We start from the raw sequence: 19957 nt of genomic DNA, 5'->3' as shown, positions 1-19957 counted from the left end.
GGACTGTTCCATCAGAGGGGGGAGCTTCGATGGTCATGTAAGTGGCTACAGACCGCTGCACTTAAATATAAATATTAGTCTACCTGGAGACTCAATGAGGTAATTGTAGATGTCGCCATAAGACGCGTCTGGCCATTTAGTGGGATAATTTTTTCATTATCCTGTTCGGCTGAAAGGACATTGGCCACCGAAGCTCCCCCCTCTGATAGAACAGTCCACATTCATTCGAGCGTCATCCCGCGTCGTCCAGACTCCATGGGCACTCTGCGCATGTCCATGCGGAATAGGTGCTTTAAAATGGGCTTTTTCTCTGCCGATTTAGTTCTGATCGATTAGTTATGGGTCACGCCGTGTTCAGGAGAGCGAGGCGCATAAACGTCTATTCGATCATGTCTCTAGCACCCCCACAGCCGTATCGGCAACCACTTACATCACGGCTCTCGTCCACATTCATTCATATGCACCCCCCGCAATCTCCTCCCCGATTTCAATGTAACGCGGAAGTGTAGTGGTCTATGGGCTCCGCTCCTCGCCAGCATCAGAAGAAAGAAACATCCACATCATATGACATATATACCCTCTTGGACAGAGAGAAAAGGGCGGGGTGTGTGTGTGTATGTATGTGTGTGTGTGCTTGTCTGTGTGTGTGTGTGTGCTTGAGTGTGTGTGCCTGTGTGTGTAGAGGAGGCGGCTAGGGGTAATGGGCCTGGCTGGGCGGTCACTAATCTGTGTGTGTGAGTGTGAGTGTGAGTGTGAGTGTGAGTGTGAGTGTGAGTGTGTGTGTGTGTGTGTGTGTGTGTGTGTGTGTGAGAGAGGGCGACTGGGGATAACGACTTCCAGATGTCCATGACCGCCCCTCCTTGGTATGTGTGTCTTCGTGTGTGTGAGGCCGGATGTAGGGAGACAAAGAGCCTGGCCCCAACAAGGCATGCACATCATGGAGAGATAATGGGAGCTCAGATATATAAGATATTAGACATCAAATCAATGAACTAATCTATCAAGAGAGAGAGACAGAGACAGAGACAGAGAGAGAGAGAGAGAGAGAGAGAGAGAGAGAGAGAGACAGAGAGACAGAGAGAGAGAGAGAGAGAGAGAGAGAGAGAGAGACAGAGAGACAGAGAGAGAGAGAGAGAGAGAGAGAGAGAGAGAGAGAGAGAGAGAGAGAGAGACAGAGAGACAGAGAGACAGAGAGAGAGACGTTTGATGTTCTTTATTAAAACATGTCAACTAAAAACAGTCAGTAGAGACACAAAAATCTCACGGCATCTTCATAAAAACAACACACCCACACACTCACCCGCACACACACACACACACCCACACACACACTCACCCGCACACACACACACACACACACACACACACACACCCACGCACACACACCAAAAACTTCCTTCAGCACATAAAACCCACTTGACCTTCAAATGCATATGTTCAGCCAGTGTTGGGAAAGTTCACTTTCTACATGAACTAGTTCAGTTCACAGTTCAAATTTTTTTAAATGAACTAGTTCAGTTCATAGTTCATAATTCAAAATGTTGAACTAAAGTTCATGGTTTCAAAAATGAACTAATTTAGTTCTTTTTAGTTCTTTTTTGAATTTTTTTTTTTATTATAGATGTTTCACGTACAGTTACTTACATTACAAAAACACACATTGGGACAAGGGGGGGGGGGGGTCCTCCAGTTCATCTATATGCCATCATCCACACCATAAGCAAGCAAAAACAAAAAAAGAAAAACAAGCAAAAAGGAAAGCAGACCAAGACAGGCACTGTACATTATTGCACTTGCCTCGAGCCCATTCACATGTAAACATACATATATTTATTTTTTCTATCCTAGGTCTGTCCATACAATGGGGCATTGGGCCTTTAGAAGGATCCGATACATTTCAGCAGGAAAATAGTCTAATAGTGGGGCCCACACACCTCCTGAAAGGAAGCGTTGTTGCCTCTATGCACAGTGTCTTTCATGGGGTAGCAGCATACCGAAGATCTCTCTATACCACATTTGTAAAAATTGAGGCTTATCCTTAATCCAGTTTATCAGAATGCATTTCCGGGCTGAAAGTAGAAGTTTATCAAATAGTTTGAATTGTAAACTCTTTTAAATGCATACGACGACGTCTAGAGTCTGACTCTGACTGAGCGAGTGCTGCTGCAGCGCCTCTCGGCTTCTGCGCGCAGATTCTGCTGTAAGCACTGTTCCACTGCTTGTTGTGAGGAGGAGTCTGATCACGTAGCCAATAGCAGGGGGTGACAGGCACGTTGCCAGATCGGGTGGTTTTTACGCATCATTTTTGTCCAGTTTACAGTGTGTTTTAACTGAGTTTTCGGCTGAAATGCATATGAAATATGGCACATCTTTGAACGCCGTTATAATAACAGAGTGCCGAGAATGAACGCACTTTTGAACTCCGTTACACAGGGCTGAGAATGAACTCGTTCTCAATTACGTTCATTTAGCGGATATACAGTACGTTCAGTTCAAGTTCGCCCAAAATACGAACGCGTTCATGAACGATCGTTCATTGAACGCGTTCAGGTACATCACTGTGTTCAGCCCCTCCTCCCCCACAGTACACATTGCATTCCCCAATCCCCAAGCATTCACGAACGCATCAACATTATGTCTCAAGTGAGAAATACATGAACTGAGAGAGAGAGAGAGAGACAGAGAGAAAGAGAGAAAGAGAGAGAGAGAGAGAGAGAGAGAAAGAGAAAGAGAGAGAAAGAGAAAGAGAGAGAGAGAGACGGAGACAGAGAGGGCAAAACATCCTCAAACTCCGCACGGAAAACTTCCCAGTTCTTCACCAAATCACCATAGGCAGACCTGGCTCCCAAGCGAAGACAGACTGTGCACCCACTGCACACAAGAAGAGGTGGAAACCGAGCTCCACTTCTTAACAACCTGCCCACTATACCAAGACATCAGAGACATATACTTCCCACAAATTGCAAACACCCAAAGAGAGTTTGAAGACATGGCATATAACTCAAAACTCCCATACCTACTGGGAGAAATACAACAATGTGCGAACACAGCAGCAAGATTTGTGAGCTGCTGTGACAAGAAAAGGACATCCAACAGAATACAATACCTCGTCCTGCTGTTCGGCCATTGTACCCACGTCTCTCTCTGAAGGCTGTCTGCTGACAAGAGACCGACTACAGTTTCGTTTCCTCTGAAGAGGCAGTGGGAGAAGGGGAGGGGCTTCCTGGTTTCTTCCCAGGGGGCGGAATTTAACTCAGCATAGAACGTTAAGAATGTCTTAAATAAAAGGTTTTAAATAATATAGGATGCAGACAGTAAAGACAAAACTTAATGTTTCCATTATTTATTTGGTTTCTTACACCTCCAAGCACCACATTTCATGTAATACAGTATATACCGAGAACAGAAGTGATTGTAGATGTAGCAGTACTGTCTATCTGTATGTCATGTGTGTCATATGATGAATTGAAAATGGGGGACCCTGATGGAAACAAGACGAAAGTCTTTCTCTGGTCTCTGCATCCTCTTAACAATTGTATGTATTGAGCTGTACTGTACTGTACCCATTCTGCAATCTGTTAATAAACTTTTCAATCAATCAATCAATCAATTGTTACATAAGAGGCATCATGTTTATAGCCTGTGTTACAGGGACACCTAGTGGTGCTCTTAAGATGCTGCATGTAAGACGGATGGAACCTCGTGGTGTCTCTCTCTCTCTCTCTCTCTCTCTCTCTCTCAATTCAATTCAATTCAATTCAATTCAATTCAAATGGGCTTTATTGACATGGGAAACATACGTTTACATTGCCAAAGCCAAACAAAACAAAACAAACCAAAACAATCTCTCTCTCTCTCTCTCTCTCTCTCTCTCTCTCTCTCTCTCTCTCTCTCTCTCTCTCTCTCTCTCTCTCTCTCTCTCTCTCTCTCTCTCTCTCTCTCTCTCTACCGGTCTGAGCGAGACGGCTGATGGGAAGTGAGTGACGTCATGTCTCTACACACAGCCTCACGGTGACGTCATGTCTCTACACACAGACACACAGCCTCACGGTGACGTCATGTCTCTACACACAGACACACAGCCTCACGGTGACGGTGGAGCAACGTAAAGGACCCATCTGATATTTCGCGCGCGTTGGAGGATTATTTCAATCTGGCGAAGAATGTGATTTAATTATGAGAGATACATGTTTGGATGTTGTTGCAAACAAGAGACCGATGAGACAATAGTCTCCTGACGAGGCTAAAGGACGAGCTGATCAGTCCTAATAAGGTGTGTGCATTGTGTACTCCTTAATAATGTCATTCTGAGAGTGTACAAATAAGAGTATACCATTCGTTTTCTATATGATTAGATATCTGTTGTGTAGTCTAGCCTATTTATTATGCTTTGTATAGACCATCAAATAATTAGTTTGGATGCAATTTGATAATAATAATAATAATAATAATAATAATAATAATAATAATAATAATAATAATAATAATAATAATAATAATAATAATAATAATAATAATAATAATAATAATAATAATAATAATAATAATAATAATAATAATAATAATAATAATAATAATAATAATAATAATAATAATACGTCCTCAATGCTGAGGCACTTCAGAGCCGAGCATGAGAAGGAGAACCAGCGGGACTCACATCAAGGTAGGTTGTATTTATTGTACAAACATTATTACACACTCATTAACTACATATATTTACACTATCAATCACACAATTAATCTCCATCCCCAGAAGGAAAGAATTCAAAGTAAAAACCTAGTAGAAACTAAAGAAAACAAAAGGCTGCTTAACAAAACTATAATGTGTGTTGCATGCCAGCCTCTTTATACTCTGGGGTGAGGGACTGATTTGCCTTTGGGAACACTTGTTATTTTTTTAATCAATTAAGTAGGAGCATGTAACAATATATATATATATATATTACAAAACAAACAGAATTCAAAACATTGCTTTACATCCACACAAAACAGGTTTGTTTAGCAGCTTCCTATTTCGCCAGCAGAGGGAACTGAAACGAATCTTTGAATTAATGAATCTATGTTCAATACATTGGTGAAGTTTCAAGTTTAAGTTTAGTAGTCACATTAAAATACACAATACTTTTCCATTAAATGGTTTTTTCTGTATGAGCTCCTGAGAGTGTGCTAGATAAAATAGATAAGTATAAAATAGAAAAAGTCAAGAGTACATGAACAAAAAGTGTTCAGTCAATCAATACACATATACACAATACAGAGTAAAAAAGGAGTAACAGTGAGGTACAATGCAGCAATGTAATCAGGTACAACTTAGGGTAAGGTGCAATGAGGTATGAATTGTAGTGCAAGTCTCTTTGCTAATAAATATAAAGTGTGTTAAAGTGGGTAAAGTGGGTGTTGTTATGGTGAGTGTTTATTTAAAGTGAGTGTGTGCATGTGGATGTGTGTGCTGTTAAATAGTGTTATTGTCGTCGAGCATCCTGATGGCCTGGGGATAGAAGCTCCTTCTGAGTCTCTCTGTACCGGCCATGAGACTTCACACGTTCACTCACACATTCACACACCGACGGCGGAGGCAACCATGCAAGGTGCCAACCTGCTCGAACCGGGAACCTCCCACAATTAAACCAGGCAAACCTAAAATAGGAACAAATGTCTTAGACTCCACTGATGAATGTCTTAGACTCCACTGGGTTTGATGAATGTCTTAGACTCCACTGGGTATTGCCATTTAAACAATTATACCACATTCCCATCCCTACTACATTCCTATACACGTATATCTCCCAGATCCAGTATCCCTACCGAACGTTCAACACTATCACGAAAGCCTCTGCATTTACCAGTATATTCAATAAAAAGGTTATATGATTTATTTCCCGAGTAGCCTTGATAACAGTTTGATACTACATCCTCCGGTACAATAGGTGGCGCTGTGTGTGTTTCTACGCTCCGCCGCCACACAGGAAGCAGGAAGTGAGTAGGAAGTGAGTGTGGTCTGTGAGCACGCTGTGGTCTGTGTGTCTGTGTGGAGGGACGACGTGAGGAGAAGCGACACACTAACTAACGACCGACTCACTAACTAACTAACTAACTAGAACCAATCTACGCTTTTTCAACCGACAAGTTCCACCGAACTCTCCGACAATAAAACATGACGAAAGTGAAGAAGGAGAAGGCCGTCGCCGAGGAGGAGCCGCCCGCGGGGAATGAGAAGTCCTACCAAGAGCTCATAGCGAACATCAACCCCATCGGTAACTACAGTAAATACAGCAACTGGCCTATTAATTAAACCCAGTAATACTGTATACACGAGACCCTCTTCTTGGACCAAGTACGGTTTAGTCGATATTCCAATGTACACCGTTACCCCCCCACCTACCCAACCTCGTCAAATCTCTTTTCTGGACTCTTGTATCACAAACAGTACTCTATATGTAAATCTGGTATGTCATAAATGTATAGATCATGTAGCAGTACTGTCTTATCTGTATGTCATAAATGTTATGATGAATTGAAAATGGGGCCCCCTGACAAACATCTTTCTCTGGTCTCTGCATTGTGTATTGAGCCGTACTGTGCATTGTACCCATTCTGCAATCCGTTCAATACAATTATCAATCGATCGATAGCCCAGCCGCTCGCGCCCAAGAAACTCAGCAAGAAGCTGTACAAGTGCGTCAAGAAGGCGTCCAAGCTGAAGCAGATCCGCCGCGGGGTGAAGGAGGTCCAGAAGTTCATCAACAAGGGAGAGAAGGGCATCGTGGTGCTGGCCGGGGACACCATGCCCATCGACGTGTACTGCCACCTGCCCGTCATGTGTGAAGACCGCAGTCTGCCGTACGCCTACATCCCGTCCAAGGTGTGTGTATATTTCTCTCCCACCCACCCCCTCCTAATGTACAGTCTCCTCCCCATCATATGTGTATATATTTCTCTCCCACCCACCCCCTCCTAATGTACAGTCTCCTCCCCATCGTATGTATATATTTCTCTCCCACCCACCCCCTCCTAATGTACAGTCTCCTCCCCATCGTATGTATATATTTCTCTCCCACCCACCCCCTCCTAATGTACAGTCTCCTCCCCATCGTATGTATATATTTCTCTCCCACCCACCCCCTCCTAATGTACAGTCTCCTCCCCATCGTATGTGTATATTTCTCTCCCACCCACCCCCTCCTAATGTACAGTCTCCTCCCATTATGTATATATTTCTCTCCCACCCACCCCCTCCTAATGTACAGTCTCCTCCCCATCATATGTGTATATTTCTCTCCCACCCACCCCCTCCTAATGTACAGTCTCCTCCCCATCATATGTATATATTTCTCTCCCACCCACCCCCTCCTAATGTACAGTTAGATCTATGGGTAACGGTACTGTATATTTGCATATCGTATGTCACAAATGTAACGGTACTAAATACCTGTATGTCATGTATGTCCCTATATGCCATAAATGTCATGTATGTCATAAATGTCATTATGAATTGAAAATGGGGGACCCTGGTGTAGAGCTGCCGCAGTATTGATGTTTTCCTTACCGCACACATTTGCAAAATATTTCCTACCGCCGCGGTTATTACCGCACGCACACAAAAAATTAAAAAAAAAAAGTTTGAAGGCATTTTTTTTTTTAGTAGTAGTCTACTCTTTATAGCATATAGCCTGCCTCTAGTCTAAATGTCTATCTTTAGAGGATGACTTTGCAGCATGAATATTGTTTGGGATTCGGCAAGCACGCATTAGTTATTGAAAGTGAAACACTGATTCGAAGTTTCCCCTCTGGTCGTGCGCAGTTCACTCGGTGTCGCGGGCAGGGGTGGTTACCCCTAACCCCCCCCCCCCGACCCTTTCTTATTATTACTATAAAGTTACTACTTTATAATAAAGGCATTCGTTTTGTGGCACTAACATTATATAGTTATACGTTCAATAACATCAGCGTATTTACCGGACCATAGCAAGGCAAGCAATACTCTATTCATATCTCAGTTCCTTTCTTTGCTCAGAGCGTGCTGAGTTGTCCCATTCTGCGGTCTGTTAATAAAGTTTTCAATCAGACAAGTGTATAGAACGAAGGGCTTTTATTATAACATTCGTTGCAGACAGTAAAATCATTGTCTCGTTTAGTACTCCTGAGGAGCGATGGTAGTCCACTCCGGCGGAGAGTTAAAGCTAACGTTATTAGCCGTGTTGTGATGAGCTGACATTCAGGAAGTAAAAACCTAATACGCGCTTGCCGATTGGTGGTAACACACTGCATGACGCTACAACGTGTGACGCGTCTCTCTTCTGACCAATCAGTGGTCTGCAATGTTTCACGTGACTTTTCTGGTACCCAATAGGGTCGCTTGGAACCTCGATAGAGGAGTAGGGTATATCTGCAGAGCCGCAAGCCCAACGAGAGGAGGGTAATTTATTATTATTATAAAAAACAGCGGTGACGCGGTATTCAGCCTACTCTGCGGTGGCCGTGATGTAACAGCGATACCGCGGTAATGCGGTAATCGCGGCAGCTCTACCCTGGTGTAAACAAGACAAACGTCTTTCTCTGGTCTGCATCCCCTTAAAGGAAAACTCCAACATTTTGGGAAATTTGCTTATTTGCCATCTACCCTGGAGTTAGACAAGAAGATACATACCCTTTTTCTTCTCTGTGCATGCAGTAGGAGTAGGAAGACGCACACCGTTAGCCTAGCTTAGCGTCAGTCACTGGAAGTAGGTTCCTCCATTAGCCTAGTTCCCAACGTCTTCCTACTCCTACTGCACGCACAGAGAAGAAAAAGGGTGTGCATCTTCTTGTCTAACTCCAGGGTAGATGGCAAATAAGCGAATTTTCCCAAAATGTTGGCGTTTTCCTTTAACAATTGTGTGTATTGAGCCGTACTGTATTGTACCCATTCTGCAATCTTGTTAAATAAAGTTTTCATTTATTTATTCATTCATTCAGGTGGACCTGGGTTCTTCTGCGGGCTCCAAGAGGCCCACCTGTGTGATCCTGATCAAACCACACGAGGACTACCAGGAGGCCTACGACGAGTGCGTGGCCGAGGTCTCGGCTCTGCCCAAGCCCCTCTGAGGAGCGAGCACGACCCCCCTCTGAGGAGCGAGCACGACCCCCTCTGAGGAGCGAGCACGACCCCCTCTGAGGAGCGAGCACGACCCCCCTCTGAGGAGCGAGCACGACCCCCTCTGAGGAGCGAGCACGACCCCCAGAAGGACTGGACTGGACATTGACCTAAACTGAGCGCACGTCTTATCTCTCATTCCCACATGTTTATGGAAAGTATTACAATGGCTCTAGTCAACATGCGTTGTAAAGTTGATGGATATATGTGGAGAGCTGTAATTCGTCTGTGAATCAGATTTTCTGTTTATATTTACTAGATGTGATATTTTGTTTTATATGAAACAACTGTGCAGACGACAAATCCCGCAAATACGTGTTTCGGTGTGACCCACAGTGTACACGTGATTCTATTTCCAGATTTTTTTTAAATAAAAAAAAAATTTCTCCGAGATTACGATTTTTATTTTTTATTTTTTTACCCAGGGACAGTGCACATTAATCAGCATCTTCAGTTTCGACCTGGAAAGAGGCCACAGGCCCAAACGTTGTGTTGAATTGAATTAAACTTGGGAACACTGCAGACGGTGTGCTGACTTCTTTTTACGACTTTACAGATCTATTTTTGAGTCAAGCACCCGTGACGACACTTTGGGTGCGCGCGAGTCTTTTCTACCAGGAAACGAGAGTACCTGAGGAGACGAACATGCAGACTCCACACAGAAAGGCCCGCTCCTGGCCGCTCTACTCCTTTCATTAAATGATTGACAAGCGTACCAATACTTCCTACTATACTATACTACCAATACAAAGTAGACCATTACTGTATGAGAGGGGGTCTTATTAGACAAGTAATATCTTGTGCAGACCTTTTTAAAATCTCCACATTGACTTAATGAAATGTGGATGGTCATGTGACCGTGTCAAACCTTTAATAGAACCTGCATTTGATTGATTGAAAACTTTATTAACAGATTGCAGAATGGGTACAATACAGTTTCGTCTCGTTTACATCAGGGTCCCTCATTTTCTTTTTTTAAAACTTCATTTTTTAGCGTTTATCGCTTTTCTGGTCAAGTATGACTGACCGATGTAGGGTGAAACGGGAGAGAGAGCAGGGGAAGACATTCGGCAAATGACGGCGAGTCCGGGAATCGAACTCGGAGTCAACCAGGTCCGCGACGCAGCACGGTATTCCGCGATGCAGCGCGGTACATGGTGTGCTACTGGAGCACCCCGGGTCCCCCATTTTCAATTCATCATACAGGTGTGTGCTTCGAATATAACCCAAGATTCTGAGAAATGACCTGTTAACTTGTGCCATCTGCATGAATTTACGAGGTTTTATTTAATAAGCCAGAAGATGGCCTTGCTAGAACCTGGACCCCTCCTTTTGTAAAGCATTTTCCTCGGGAAGGGGCAGTTAATGTAAATGGGGCATTTATATAGAGCTTTTGTCAAGCGCTTTACAATTTTTGTTCCTCACATTCACACATCGACAGCGCAGGTGACCATGCAACGTGCCAATCAATCAATTGGGGGTTAAGTGTCTTGCTCAAGGACATATCGACACACTGCCCGGGAGGAGCGGAAATCGAACCGGGAACCTTCTGACTACCAGACGAGCGCTCTACCTCCTGAGCCACTGTAATATGGTGAAAGACGACTTCACAAGACCCCAAGCTGGAGGGCTGGTAGGTAAAACTGTCCTGAATAATAACTGACACCTAAACGGACTAACCATGATAGTAGTCACAAGGTTCCTGGTTTGATTCCCTCCCAGGGCAGTGTGTCGAAGTGTCCTTGAGCAAGACACTTAACCCCTAATTGCTCCAGATGTGCAGGTTGGTACCTTGCATGGTTGCCTCTGCCATCTGTGTTTGAGTGGATGGGTGCATGTGAGGAACAACTTTTTTTTAAAACGCTTTAAAAATAATAATCACTCCTGAAACACACCTAGATGGGTGTTCTCACTCTGGAGGGCCAAGAGCACTTTCAAGAAAGTAAACCACTTTGCAAAGTGATTTACTTCCTTAGGCCTTCACAGATGCCATGGTTGCCCCCACTGTCTACAATGAACCAACAGGAAAACCCAAACAAAACTAGGAGAAATGAAAACAGTTTGAAAAGGGCACAGTTGTGTCTGTTGAAGATGGATAGATAGATACTTTATTCATCCCCTTGGGGAAATTCAGGTATCCGGTAGCTCAGTGCAGTTGACAGACAATAAAAACTACAACCAATACAACAAACAAACAAACAAACAATGAAGGTCAGCGCTGAACTTTAAAAAGTTCCAATGGATAAATAAATGGTGAGCACTATTGCACTATTGTGTTAAGTCAAATACATTGCTATATAAAATTACAATATAAAAATAAAATTGCACATTGTCTAATGGGGGCGGGCAGCCTGCAGCCCAGGTCATGAGAGAGAGAGGTGGGGGGGGGGGGGGGGGGTCGTATGGGGTCATAATGGTGTTGAATTCCCTTTGCACTGGCCCCTCGCCCTTTGGACCCTGGCCAGCAAAGGTCTCCCAGTCCCCTTCTAGCCTCTGCACGGGGCACCAAACCTGATAGAAAACATCCTAATGGGGAGTAAGTTCACTAACCAAAGCCCACATGTGCACAAAGGTCTGCTCTCTGTTTTTGGATTGAAGACACTCTTGGGCCAACAATAAAGTTTAGAATTTCTTTATTGTCATTGTATTGCATACAACAAAATGTAGGCACACTGGCTGAGTGAAGCTTTCAATTATACAAAATATACTAGGACATGTAGGACATACAGGTGCAGCTCAATAAATTAGAATATCGTGGAAAAGTCCACTTATCTCAGTAATTCAATAAAAAAAAGTGAAACTCATATTATAGATTCATTACACACAAAGTGAAATATTTCAAGCCTTTATTTGTTATCATTTTGAAAAGTATGGCTTACAGCTAATGAAAACCCAAAATTCAGTATCTGGAATATTGCACAAGACCAATGGGGAAAAAAAAGATTTTTAATATAGAAATGTCTGCATTCTGAAAAGTGTGTCCATGTATGATCACTCAGTACTTGGCTGGGGCTCCTTTTGCACGGATTACTGCATCAATGCTGAGGTGTTATGGAAGCCCAGGATGCTTTGATAGTGGCCTTCAGCTCGTCCGCATTGTTGGGTCTGGCATCGCTCTCATCTGATTCTCTATGGGGTTCAGGTCAGGCGAGTTTGGGCGTGTGACGGTGGAGGAGGTCGGACAGGTAGGGAGGGGCAAGGTTGTTGAGGGCTTTAAATGTGATGAGAAGTATTTTAAATTGTATCCTGTATTTGATCGGAAGCCAATGGAGGTCGTGGAGGACAGGGGTGATGTGATCAGAGCGACGGGTGGAGGTGAGCATGCGGGCAGCAGAGTTTTGGACATATTGGAGTTTATTGAGGATGCTGTTACAGTAATCCAGTCTTGATGAAATGAATGCATGAACCAGTGTTTCAGCACATATTTCGTCCGGGCACTCGCTATCGTTAGTGGGACTCCATCTTGATACACTGGACATCGATCGGTGGCAAATAACTCGATAAACAACATGATTTGGACGTATATACTATTATACAACCTGGAAATGGATCGGATATTTCTACATCCCATAATAGGAAAATGTCTGTTCCACGCTCATCGCCCAACGGCGCGAGGAAGATACGGTAAGATTCAACGTTATTTTTCAATGTGTTCGATACTAACTGCTCTAATGATCATATCACCCACACTAGATGAATCATATAACGTTGGCCACGGAATTATAAACGACCCCCCCCCCCCATCCCGTCATCATCAGATCATACTTAGTAACTTCTAGAAGCACGTCCAGTTGACATTTTTTACCTCGTGCAGATTCCTATCAAACTGTATTTCATCATCAATATAATGCATTTGGGGTTATAAATCAAGTTCTGGAGAAAGCTGCAGAAAACGATAAAAACATACTTATACTTTAGACCGTATTTTAGTATGAATATGTGAATGAAAAAGTATAACGTTGCTACACCCTGAACAATAGATATAGGACGTTGAATGGGCCATAGTAATGTCAATTTAGCAATACAATTTAAAAAGTTATAGCCCTGCAAAGAAGGGGAACTTCTCCATGTTAAATAGGGCTGGCGAGGGATGGTAAATTATGAATTTAACCCTGGCGATCAAAGTGTTAATAATAATAATAATAACAATAGCCTAACTACCGGTAATCTAACTTTTTTTTCATATTTAAAGTTTTTATTTTTCACAAGCAAGACAATACATACATGACAAGACAAACTAAGACAAAAATAATAATAATAATAATAATAATAATAATAATAATAATAATAATAATAATAATAATAATAATAATAATAATAATAATAATAATAACAACAACAAGGGGGTGAGGGGGGGGTTGCAGAGTGTTACAAAGGTTCAGTACACAAACATATTCCAGATAGTGATCTAATAAAGTTCAGGGGACCTTGAAGGCCATCGGGCCGATCACTCTCTTGAAGAGACAGAGCAGCCTGTTTCATCGATAACAAGTCCATGAAGTCCTTGCGCCAGTTCTCCAAACTGAAGCAGTTCGGTTTGCGTTCTTTCCAGTTCATTAAAATAATCCGTTTGCATGCTAGAAAAGCCAGTGCTACAATATTATTTACAATCTTTGCTTGAGCAGTGTCCATTTTTACACCCAATATACACGTTATAGGGCAAGGATTAATGTCAATTTGGAGAGTAACTGACAGGTCCTCAGCAATGTCCAACCAAAATGTCCTAACAAGCGGGCAGTGCCACAGCAAGTGCATGAGCGTACCCTCTACTTCACACCCATGCCAGCACAATTTGGGTAGGGTGTGATTCATTTTATTCAGTGTACAGGGTGTTATATAGGCCCTGTGTAGTATCTTTAATTGTATAATTTTATATCTAACACATTTTGATATTTTAATAATATTTTTAATAATAATAACAATAGCCTAACTACCGGTAATCTAACTTTGAATGGGGATGGGCTTCCCATACAATTCATATCATTGGGATAAACATTTTACTTTCTGAAGTCTTTGTCAAATGGGGGGGGGGGGGGGATAGAAAAATGTCCAAAGTATTCCAAAGTGTTTTTGACAAGCAACCAGTCCTACATTATGCAACAGCAGCCAGCAGCGCAACGCGTCACGGCCTACGTCACCACGCAGGGCTACGTCACCACGCAGGGCCACGTCACTGGTGTCTCTCTTCCGGGTGAGACGTGGCTCTGTGCTGCTGCCATATTGAAGAAGCTAATCGTCACAGAGCTGCTAGCAGAACACTGGGTTGTTTATTATTATTCCCCCTCCTCGCACTGTGACAGTTGGAACAAGTGACACACGACCTCACCAAGACACGTACGATCGTAGTCCCCCCAAAGAGAGACCGAAAATGGTGAGTATGATGGATGCATTGAACATATTTGAGCGTCTCTTCATTATCGGGGCCTCGCTGCATCTATCATCATAATATTGAGCTAACCCGCTAGCTAGCTAGCGTTAGCCGTTAGCTTCTCCGACAACAACGTAATTCCCATCATAGGTTTACACCACCTAGTGTAACTAACTAACACCGCTATGTAAGACGAATACAAGTCTTAATTTACGAAGCTCGAGGCTATTAGACTCGTTGAATGAATGAACACTTTATTTAACAGATTGCAGAATGGGTACAATACAGTGCGGCTCAATACACACAATTGTTAAGGGGATGCAGACCAGAGAAAGACTTTCGTCTTGTTTACATCAGGGTCCCCCATTTTCAATTCATAATGACATTTATGACATACACAACATACATGACATACATGACATCATGACATTTATGACATAGGGGCATACATGACACACAGGTATATAGTACTACTGTGACATATACGATATGCAAATATACAGTACTGTTACCCATAGATCCTGACAGAGAATATATACATATGATGGGGAGGAGACTGTACATTAGGAGGGGGTGGGGGGGGGGGGGTTGGACATTTACCGGGGCCAGTTTCGAATTGCAGCCTCCCGTAGGTGCTCTTTGAGAGTGGTTTTGAATGTCGGTAGGGATTCACATTCCTTTACAGCTGTGGGTAGGGCGTTCCACATTGATGTGGCATAATTGCGAAACGTGTTTAGTCCCTTGTTTGAGCCGAATCTGGTTTTAACATGATTTGTGGAGCTCCCTCTGGTGTTGTGATCGTGGTATTCACTGACCTTTGGGAAGTATTTTGACATGTATGGGTACCCCGTACCTTAGTCGTGTTGTAGTGTATCTTGTAGACCAGGCCCATTGCAAGTTGCTGTACTCTGTCGTCTACTCTAAGCCATCCCAGGTAGTCAAAGTGGGCAGGGGTGAGGTGGGTTCTAGGGGTAAGGTCAAGTAGAAGTCTGACCAGTTTGTTTTGTGATGTTTGTAATTTGAGGTGCTTTGGTACCATGAGGTGCAAGCATAGTCGTAGTACCCTTGAATGAGATCCGGTACAAGAATCTAGTTCATTGGTTGACTTTTTTTTATTACATTGGATGCCATTTTGTCACAGGAAAGATTAGCCTCTAGGATGGAACCCAGGTAGGTAATTTCATCTTTCCTTGTGACAATATTGTCACCCACTGTAACTGAGAAGCCGTCGGTCTTGCTGAGTTTGTTATTTGAACCGAAGAGAATGGACTCTGTTTTGCCCATGTGTAATGATAGTTTATCAGCGAGCCATATGCAGATTTTGCCTAGTTCCGAGCTGAGGGTTTTTTTTAACCTGCAACTTGTTCTTGTCAGAGACCAGCAGGGCTGAGTCGTCCGCAAACAGGAACAAGTTGCAGTCACAAGCTGACGACATGTCATTTGCATAAATTAGGAACAGTAGCGGTCCTAGTATGCTTCCTTGTGGAACACCACAGCTCACTGTGAGGGGGGGCGATAGAGTACCGTTTACCTCCACGATCTGTTCTCTCCCCTCCAGGTAGGATTGCATCCAGCTCACTGATAAACTATCAAAACCAATAGCTTTTAGGCTAGCTAAATCAGAATGGAGTGATTGACAGTGTCGAAGGCCTTTTGTAGGTCCAGCATGACCATGCCGCAGTATTTGCCCGCGTCCACCTCTTGTTTGATGTGGTCGTTCAAATAGAGAAGGCATGTGGAGTTGGGTGTTCTGAAGCCAGATTGGAATTCGTAGATTAGATTTTTTTCCGCCAGGTACTTTTCGACCTGTTCGTAGACTATTTTCTCCATGACTTTTGAGATGGAGGTAAGAATAGAAACAGGGCGGTAGTTGCCTGGGTCTAATTTGCTGCCCTTTTTGTGCAGCGGGGTCACTCTCGCAATTTTGAAGTCCTTGGGGACGTGTCCCTGTTTTATGGAGAGGTTTATTATGTGTGTGATGACTGGGGTGATGGCGGCTGCTGAGTCTCTGAGGAATTTGGAGGGGATGTTGTCATGGCCAGTGGCCTTGTTAGGTTGGAGGGCGCTCAGTTTTTTGAGTACCTCATCAGTTGTTACCATTTCTAGTTTGAAGTCATCTTTGTGGACCCCTAGGTTTTTGTAGTATGCTACTATGTGTTCTACCCCATAATGCCCTGAGTGGGAGGGTAGTTAGTTTACCGTGTTGTGGCTATGTTTGTGAAGAAAGTGTTTAAGTAAGTAATTGGCTACATCCAGCCTGTCTGTGATGAGCGTGTTGTCCGTCTTTATGTTTATGTTTGAGAATCTGGTTTTAAGTTTTTTACTGCAGCCTAGTTTATTATTGAGTAATTCACATGGTTTGTTTTTGTTTTCCTCAGTTTTGTCATTGATGATATTTTTTTTGCGGTTTTGATCATGGTGTTTAATTTCTTAGTCTGTTTCTTTGAATTTTTTGTTCAACCACGTGGGCTTGGAGTTCACTGTTTGAGCTTTTGGAAAGCTTTGTCTGACTTTTATGAAGTTCAGAGCATTTTTTGTCTCTGGTTTTCATAACGGCCAGTATTTTAGTGTGCATCCATGGCTCAGCACGATTTTTAACCCTGGTGGTTCTTAGGGGTGCCATGTTGTCTAGCAGGGCTGTACACTGCGACGAGATGATCGCGAATTGCCCCTTTAATTGGCCGTTGCGATTGGTAAATATTATCTGCGGCCGGCTTGCGAGTAGTGCTTTCAAGCCTTGCATTCGCATTTCACTCCTAAATGATCCAAGGCGTGTGATGACGCGATGACGTCACTCACGCGAGCTGAGCAGTGAGCACTCAGCAGTAGGGATGCCCCGATCACGTTTTTTGCCACCGATACCGATCACCGATCGTCTTGAGCCATATCGGCCGATACCGATCCGATCGTTTTTGATTAATAAAAAAAAAATAAAAAATTATATAATTTTTTTTTAATATATATTATATAATTAGACTTGTACTTGTAGTTGTATTATCTGCGAGACAACGCCACCACGCAACAAGTCAAAATGCTCGCTATCTCCACTGTCTGTGTGTATACTCTGCTTTGATCAAATCACATTCGGCTCTGCAGATTTACCCTAGGCTCTGCAGATATACCCTACTCCCTCAGCTATCCCCGTTAGTGACTGCGACGCAAGGCGGGCTTCGAATATGCATCGAATGAGTGTTATAAGACATTGATATCAGGAGCTGTCTGTAGCTACTGCTAGCCGGAAATATAACGTTAAGACAACGCCTCAGTGAACTATTTAGTTGAATGGGACATTTCGTTTTGAACAGTGAGCTAAGCTAACGTGAGCTAACAGAGGTATCATACACTAGTACTAGATAACTAGACTATTGCTGGAGCATTTGTTGATATCAGGAGCTATCAGTAGCTAGCCGGCTAGATACCGTTCAGTTAGACAATGCCTCATCATGTATTAAACTAAAAGTGAATAGTTGACTGGGTCATTTTGTAACGGTAGCTAACGTTAGCTCATGGAGGTCCCATCCCACTAGACTAGACTAGACCCGTGTTTACATGCGTGCGGGAGGAGCTGGAGGAGGAGCAGACGCGCAGCACTGTGTGCAGCTCCCGGTGTCTGAGACAGAACTCAGCGAGTGAGATCTGTTTTGACGATCGGCGAAAATAAAGCATTATCACCGATCACCGATCGCATATTTATACTGATTATCGACCGATAACGATCGGTGGCCGATCGATCGGGGCATCCCTACTCAGCAGGTATGATCAGCGGGAACAATCGACTGAGCATTCACTCTGATAGACTGGCTGACTGTCTGATTTAGCTATGAAGAAAAGTAAAGTTAGTATTGCTTCATATTTTCGACGCGTTCGACCTCCTATAGTGAGCCGAACTGAACTGAACTCAGACACACGGAGAGAGCTGCGGCGTCTGCTGCTGCTCCTCCAGCCTTTCCCGCACCCGTGGCTGTTGTAAACACTAGTCTCTAGTGGGACACTGGGACCTCGGTGAGCCTGCCAGCCGGCTAGCTACTGATAGGTCCTGATATCAACAAATGCTCCAGCAAGTCTAGTAGTGCATGATAGCTCGCGTTAGCTCACTGTTCAAAACGAAACGTCCCATTAAACTAAATAGTTCACTGAGCCTCTGAGGAGTTGTCTTAACGTTATATAGCAGTAGCTACAGATAGCTCCTGATATCAATGTCTTATAACACTGATTTGATGCGTATTCGAGCTGAGGGCACGCTGAATATAGTCAATAGGGCCCAGCTGCAGCGCCGGAGAATCCTGGCCGTAGCTGGAGGCTACAGTATAGGGTCCAGCTGCAGCTCCGGAGAATCCTGGCCGTAGCTGGAGGCTACTGGAGTACACACAGACAGTGGAGCTGGTTGCATATAGCGAGCATTTTGACTTGTTGCGTGGTGGCGATGTCTCGCAGATAATACAACTACAAGTATGATTATATAATATATATATTTTATATAAAAAAAAAATTCTTTTTTTTTAAATAAAAAACAATCGATATAAATAATGGTAAAATTGTTATTTAAAAATGTGCCCCTAAAGTGTGCCCCTAGTGAAAAAGCTTAGCGTACAGCCCTGTCTAGTATTGTTGTGAATTTGGTTTTGAATCCAAGCCATGTTTCATCTGACCAGTCCATGCTCTCCAGTTCAAGGTTAAAGGCCTCTAGAGTAGGTTTTGAGTTCTGTTTTAGCTTTTTGCGGGTACAGAAAATCATATAATGATCACTTAACCCGCAAGCTATCACCCCTTTATTGGAGATCATGGACTTGTCAGAGGTCAAAATGAGGTCAATGGTGGTTTGTGTTGAATCGCATACCCTTGTGGGTTGGGTGATTAGCTGGCTGAAACCGTGCAGATCAGAAAACCTACTGAAGGCCTTGAAGACGGCTGCTGCTTTATGCAGCATATCCGTGTTCCAGTCCCCAATAAGAATTTGTTCCTACACCCTCCACCCCAGCTAAACACCCATCAAGTGTGTCATAGAAGCCACTCTGTTCTGCCGGTCTATAGACTGTGCCGCCTACTAACCGCCTCCCTCCGCGTCGGCAGGTGCTGTTGGCTGCGGCGGTGTGCACCAAGGCAGGGAAGGCCATTGTGTCGCGGCAGTTCGTGGAAATGACCCGGACGCGCATCGAGGGCCTCCTGGCCGCCTTCCCCAAGCTGATGAACACGGGCAAGCAGCACACCTTTGTGGAGACGGAGAGCGTGCGCTACGTCTACCAGCCGCTGGAGAAGCTCTACATGGTCCTCATCACAACCAAGAACAGCAACATCCTGGAGGACCTGGAGACACTCAGGCTCTTCTCTCGCGTGGTGAGGAGTCAAAGTTCAAGTTTGTTTATATTATTTGTCACGTATAAAATACAATTAAAATACATGTAACATTTTTTTTATTTTATGTTGTGGGACTTGTAGAGCACTTTGTTCAACTTTGT

The 19957-nt window shown here is 43.5% G+C and overlaps 3 protein-coding genes across 3 annotated transcripts in view; 2 read left to right on the top strand and 1 right to left on the bottom strand.

Annotated features, from left to right (window-relative positions):
* Positions 1-3152, bottom strand: part of LOC311232161 (stonustoxin subunit alpha-like) — a 112081-nt gene extending 108929 nt beyond the window's left edge. The window contains exon 1 of the mRNA XM_084318861.1: positions 3107-3152. Within this exon, the coding sequence (XP_084174987.1) occupies positions 3107-3127 (21 nt within the window). The 5' untranslated portion in view covers positions 3128-3152. The remainder of the gene's footprint in view (positions 1-3106) is intronic.
* Positions 3153-5994: 2842 nt separating this feature from the next.
* nhp2 (NHP2 ribonucleoprotein homolog (yeast)) lies at positions 5995-9655 on the top strand. The gene is made up of 3 exons (XM_084320975.1): positions 5995-6254; positions 6633-6862; positions 8956-9655. The coding sequence occupies exons 1-3, from the start codon at positions 6155-6157 to the stop codon at positions 9082-9084; spliced, it is 459 nt and encodes a 152-aa protein (XP_084177101.1). The 5' UTR covers positions 5995-6154; the 3' UTR covers positions 9085-9655.
* A 4696-nt stretch (positions 9656-14351) lies between these two features.
* Positions 14352-19957, top strand: part of arcn1a (archain 1a) — a 47696-nt gene continuing 42090 nt past the window's right edge. The window contains exons 1-2 of the mRNA XM_084316130.1: positions 14352-14504; positions 19572-19835. Coding sequence (XP_084172256.1) covers positions 14502-14504; positions 19572-19835 — 267 coding nt within the window. The 5' untranslated portion in view covers positions 14352-14501. The remainder of the gene's footprint in view (positions 14505-19571; positions 19836-19957) is intronic.

This window comes from Notolepis coatsorum, assembly GCF_963971535.1.
Source record: "Notolepis coatsorum genome assembly, chromosome: 1".
In the NCBI taxonomy this organism is placed as follows: domain Eukaryota; kingdom Metazoa; phylum Chordata; class Actinopteri; order Aulopiformes; family Paralepididae; genus Notolepis; species Notolepis coatsorum.
This window is presented reverse-complemented; position numbering and strand designations above follow the sequence as displayed.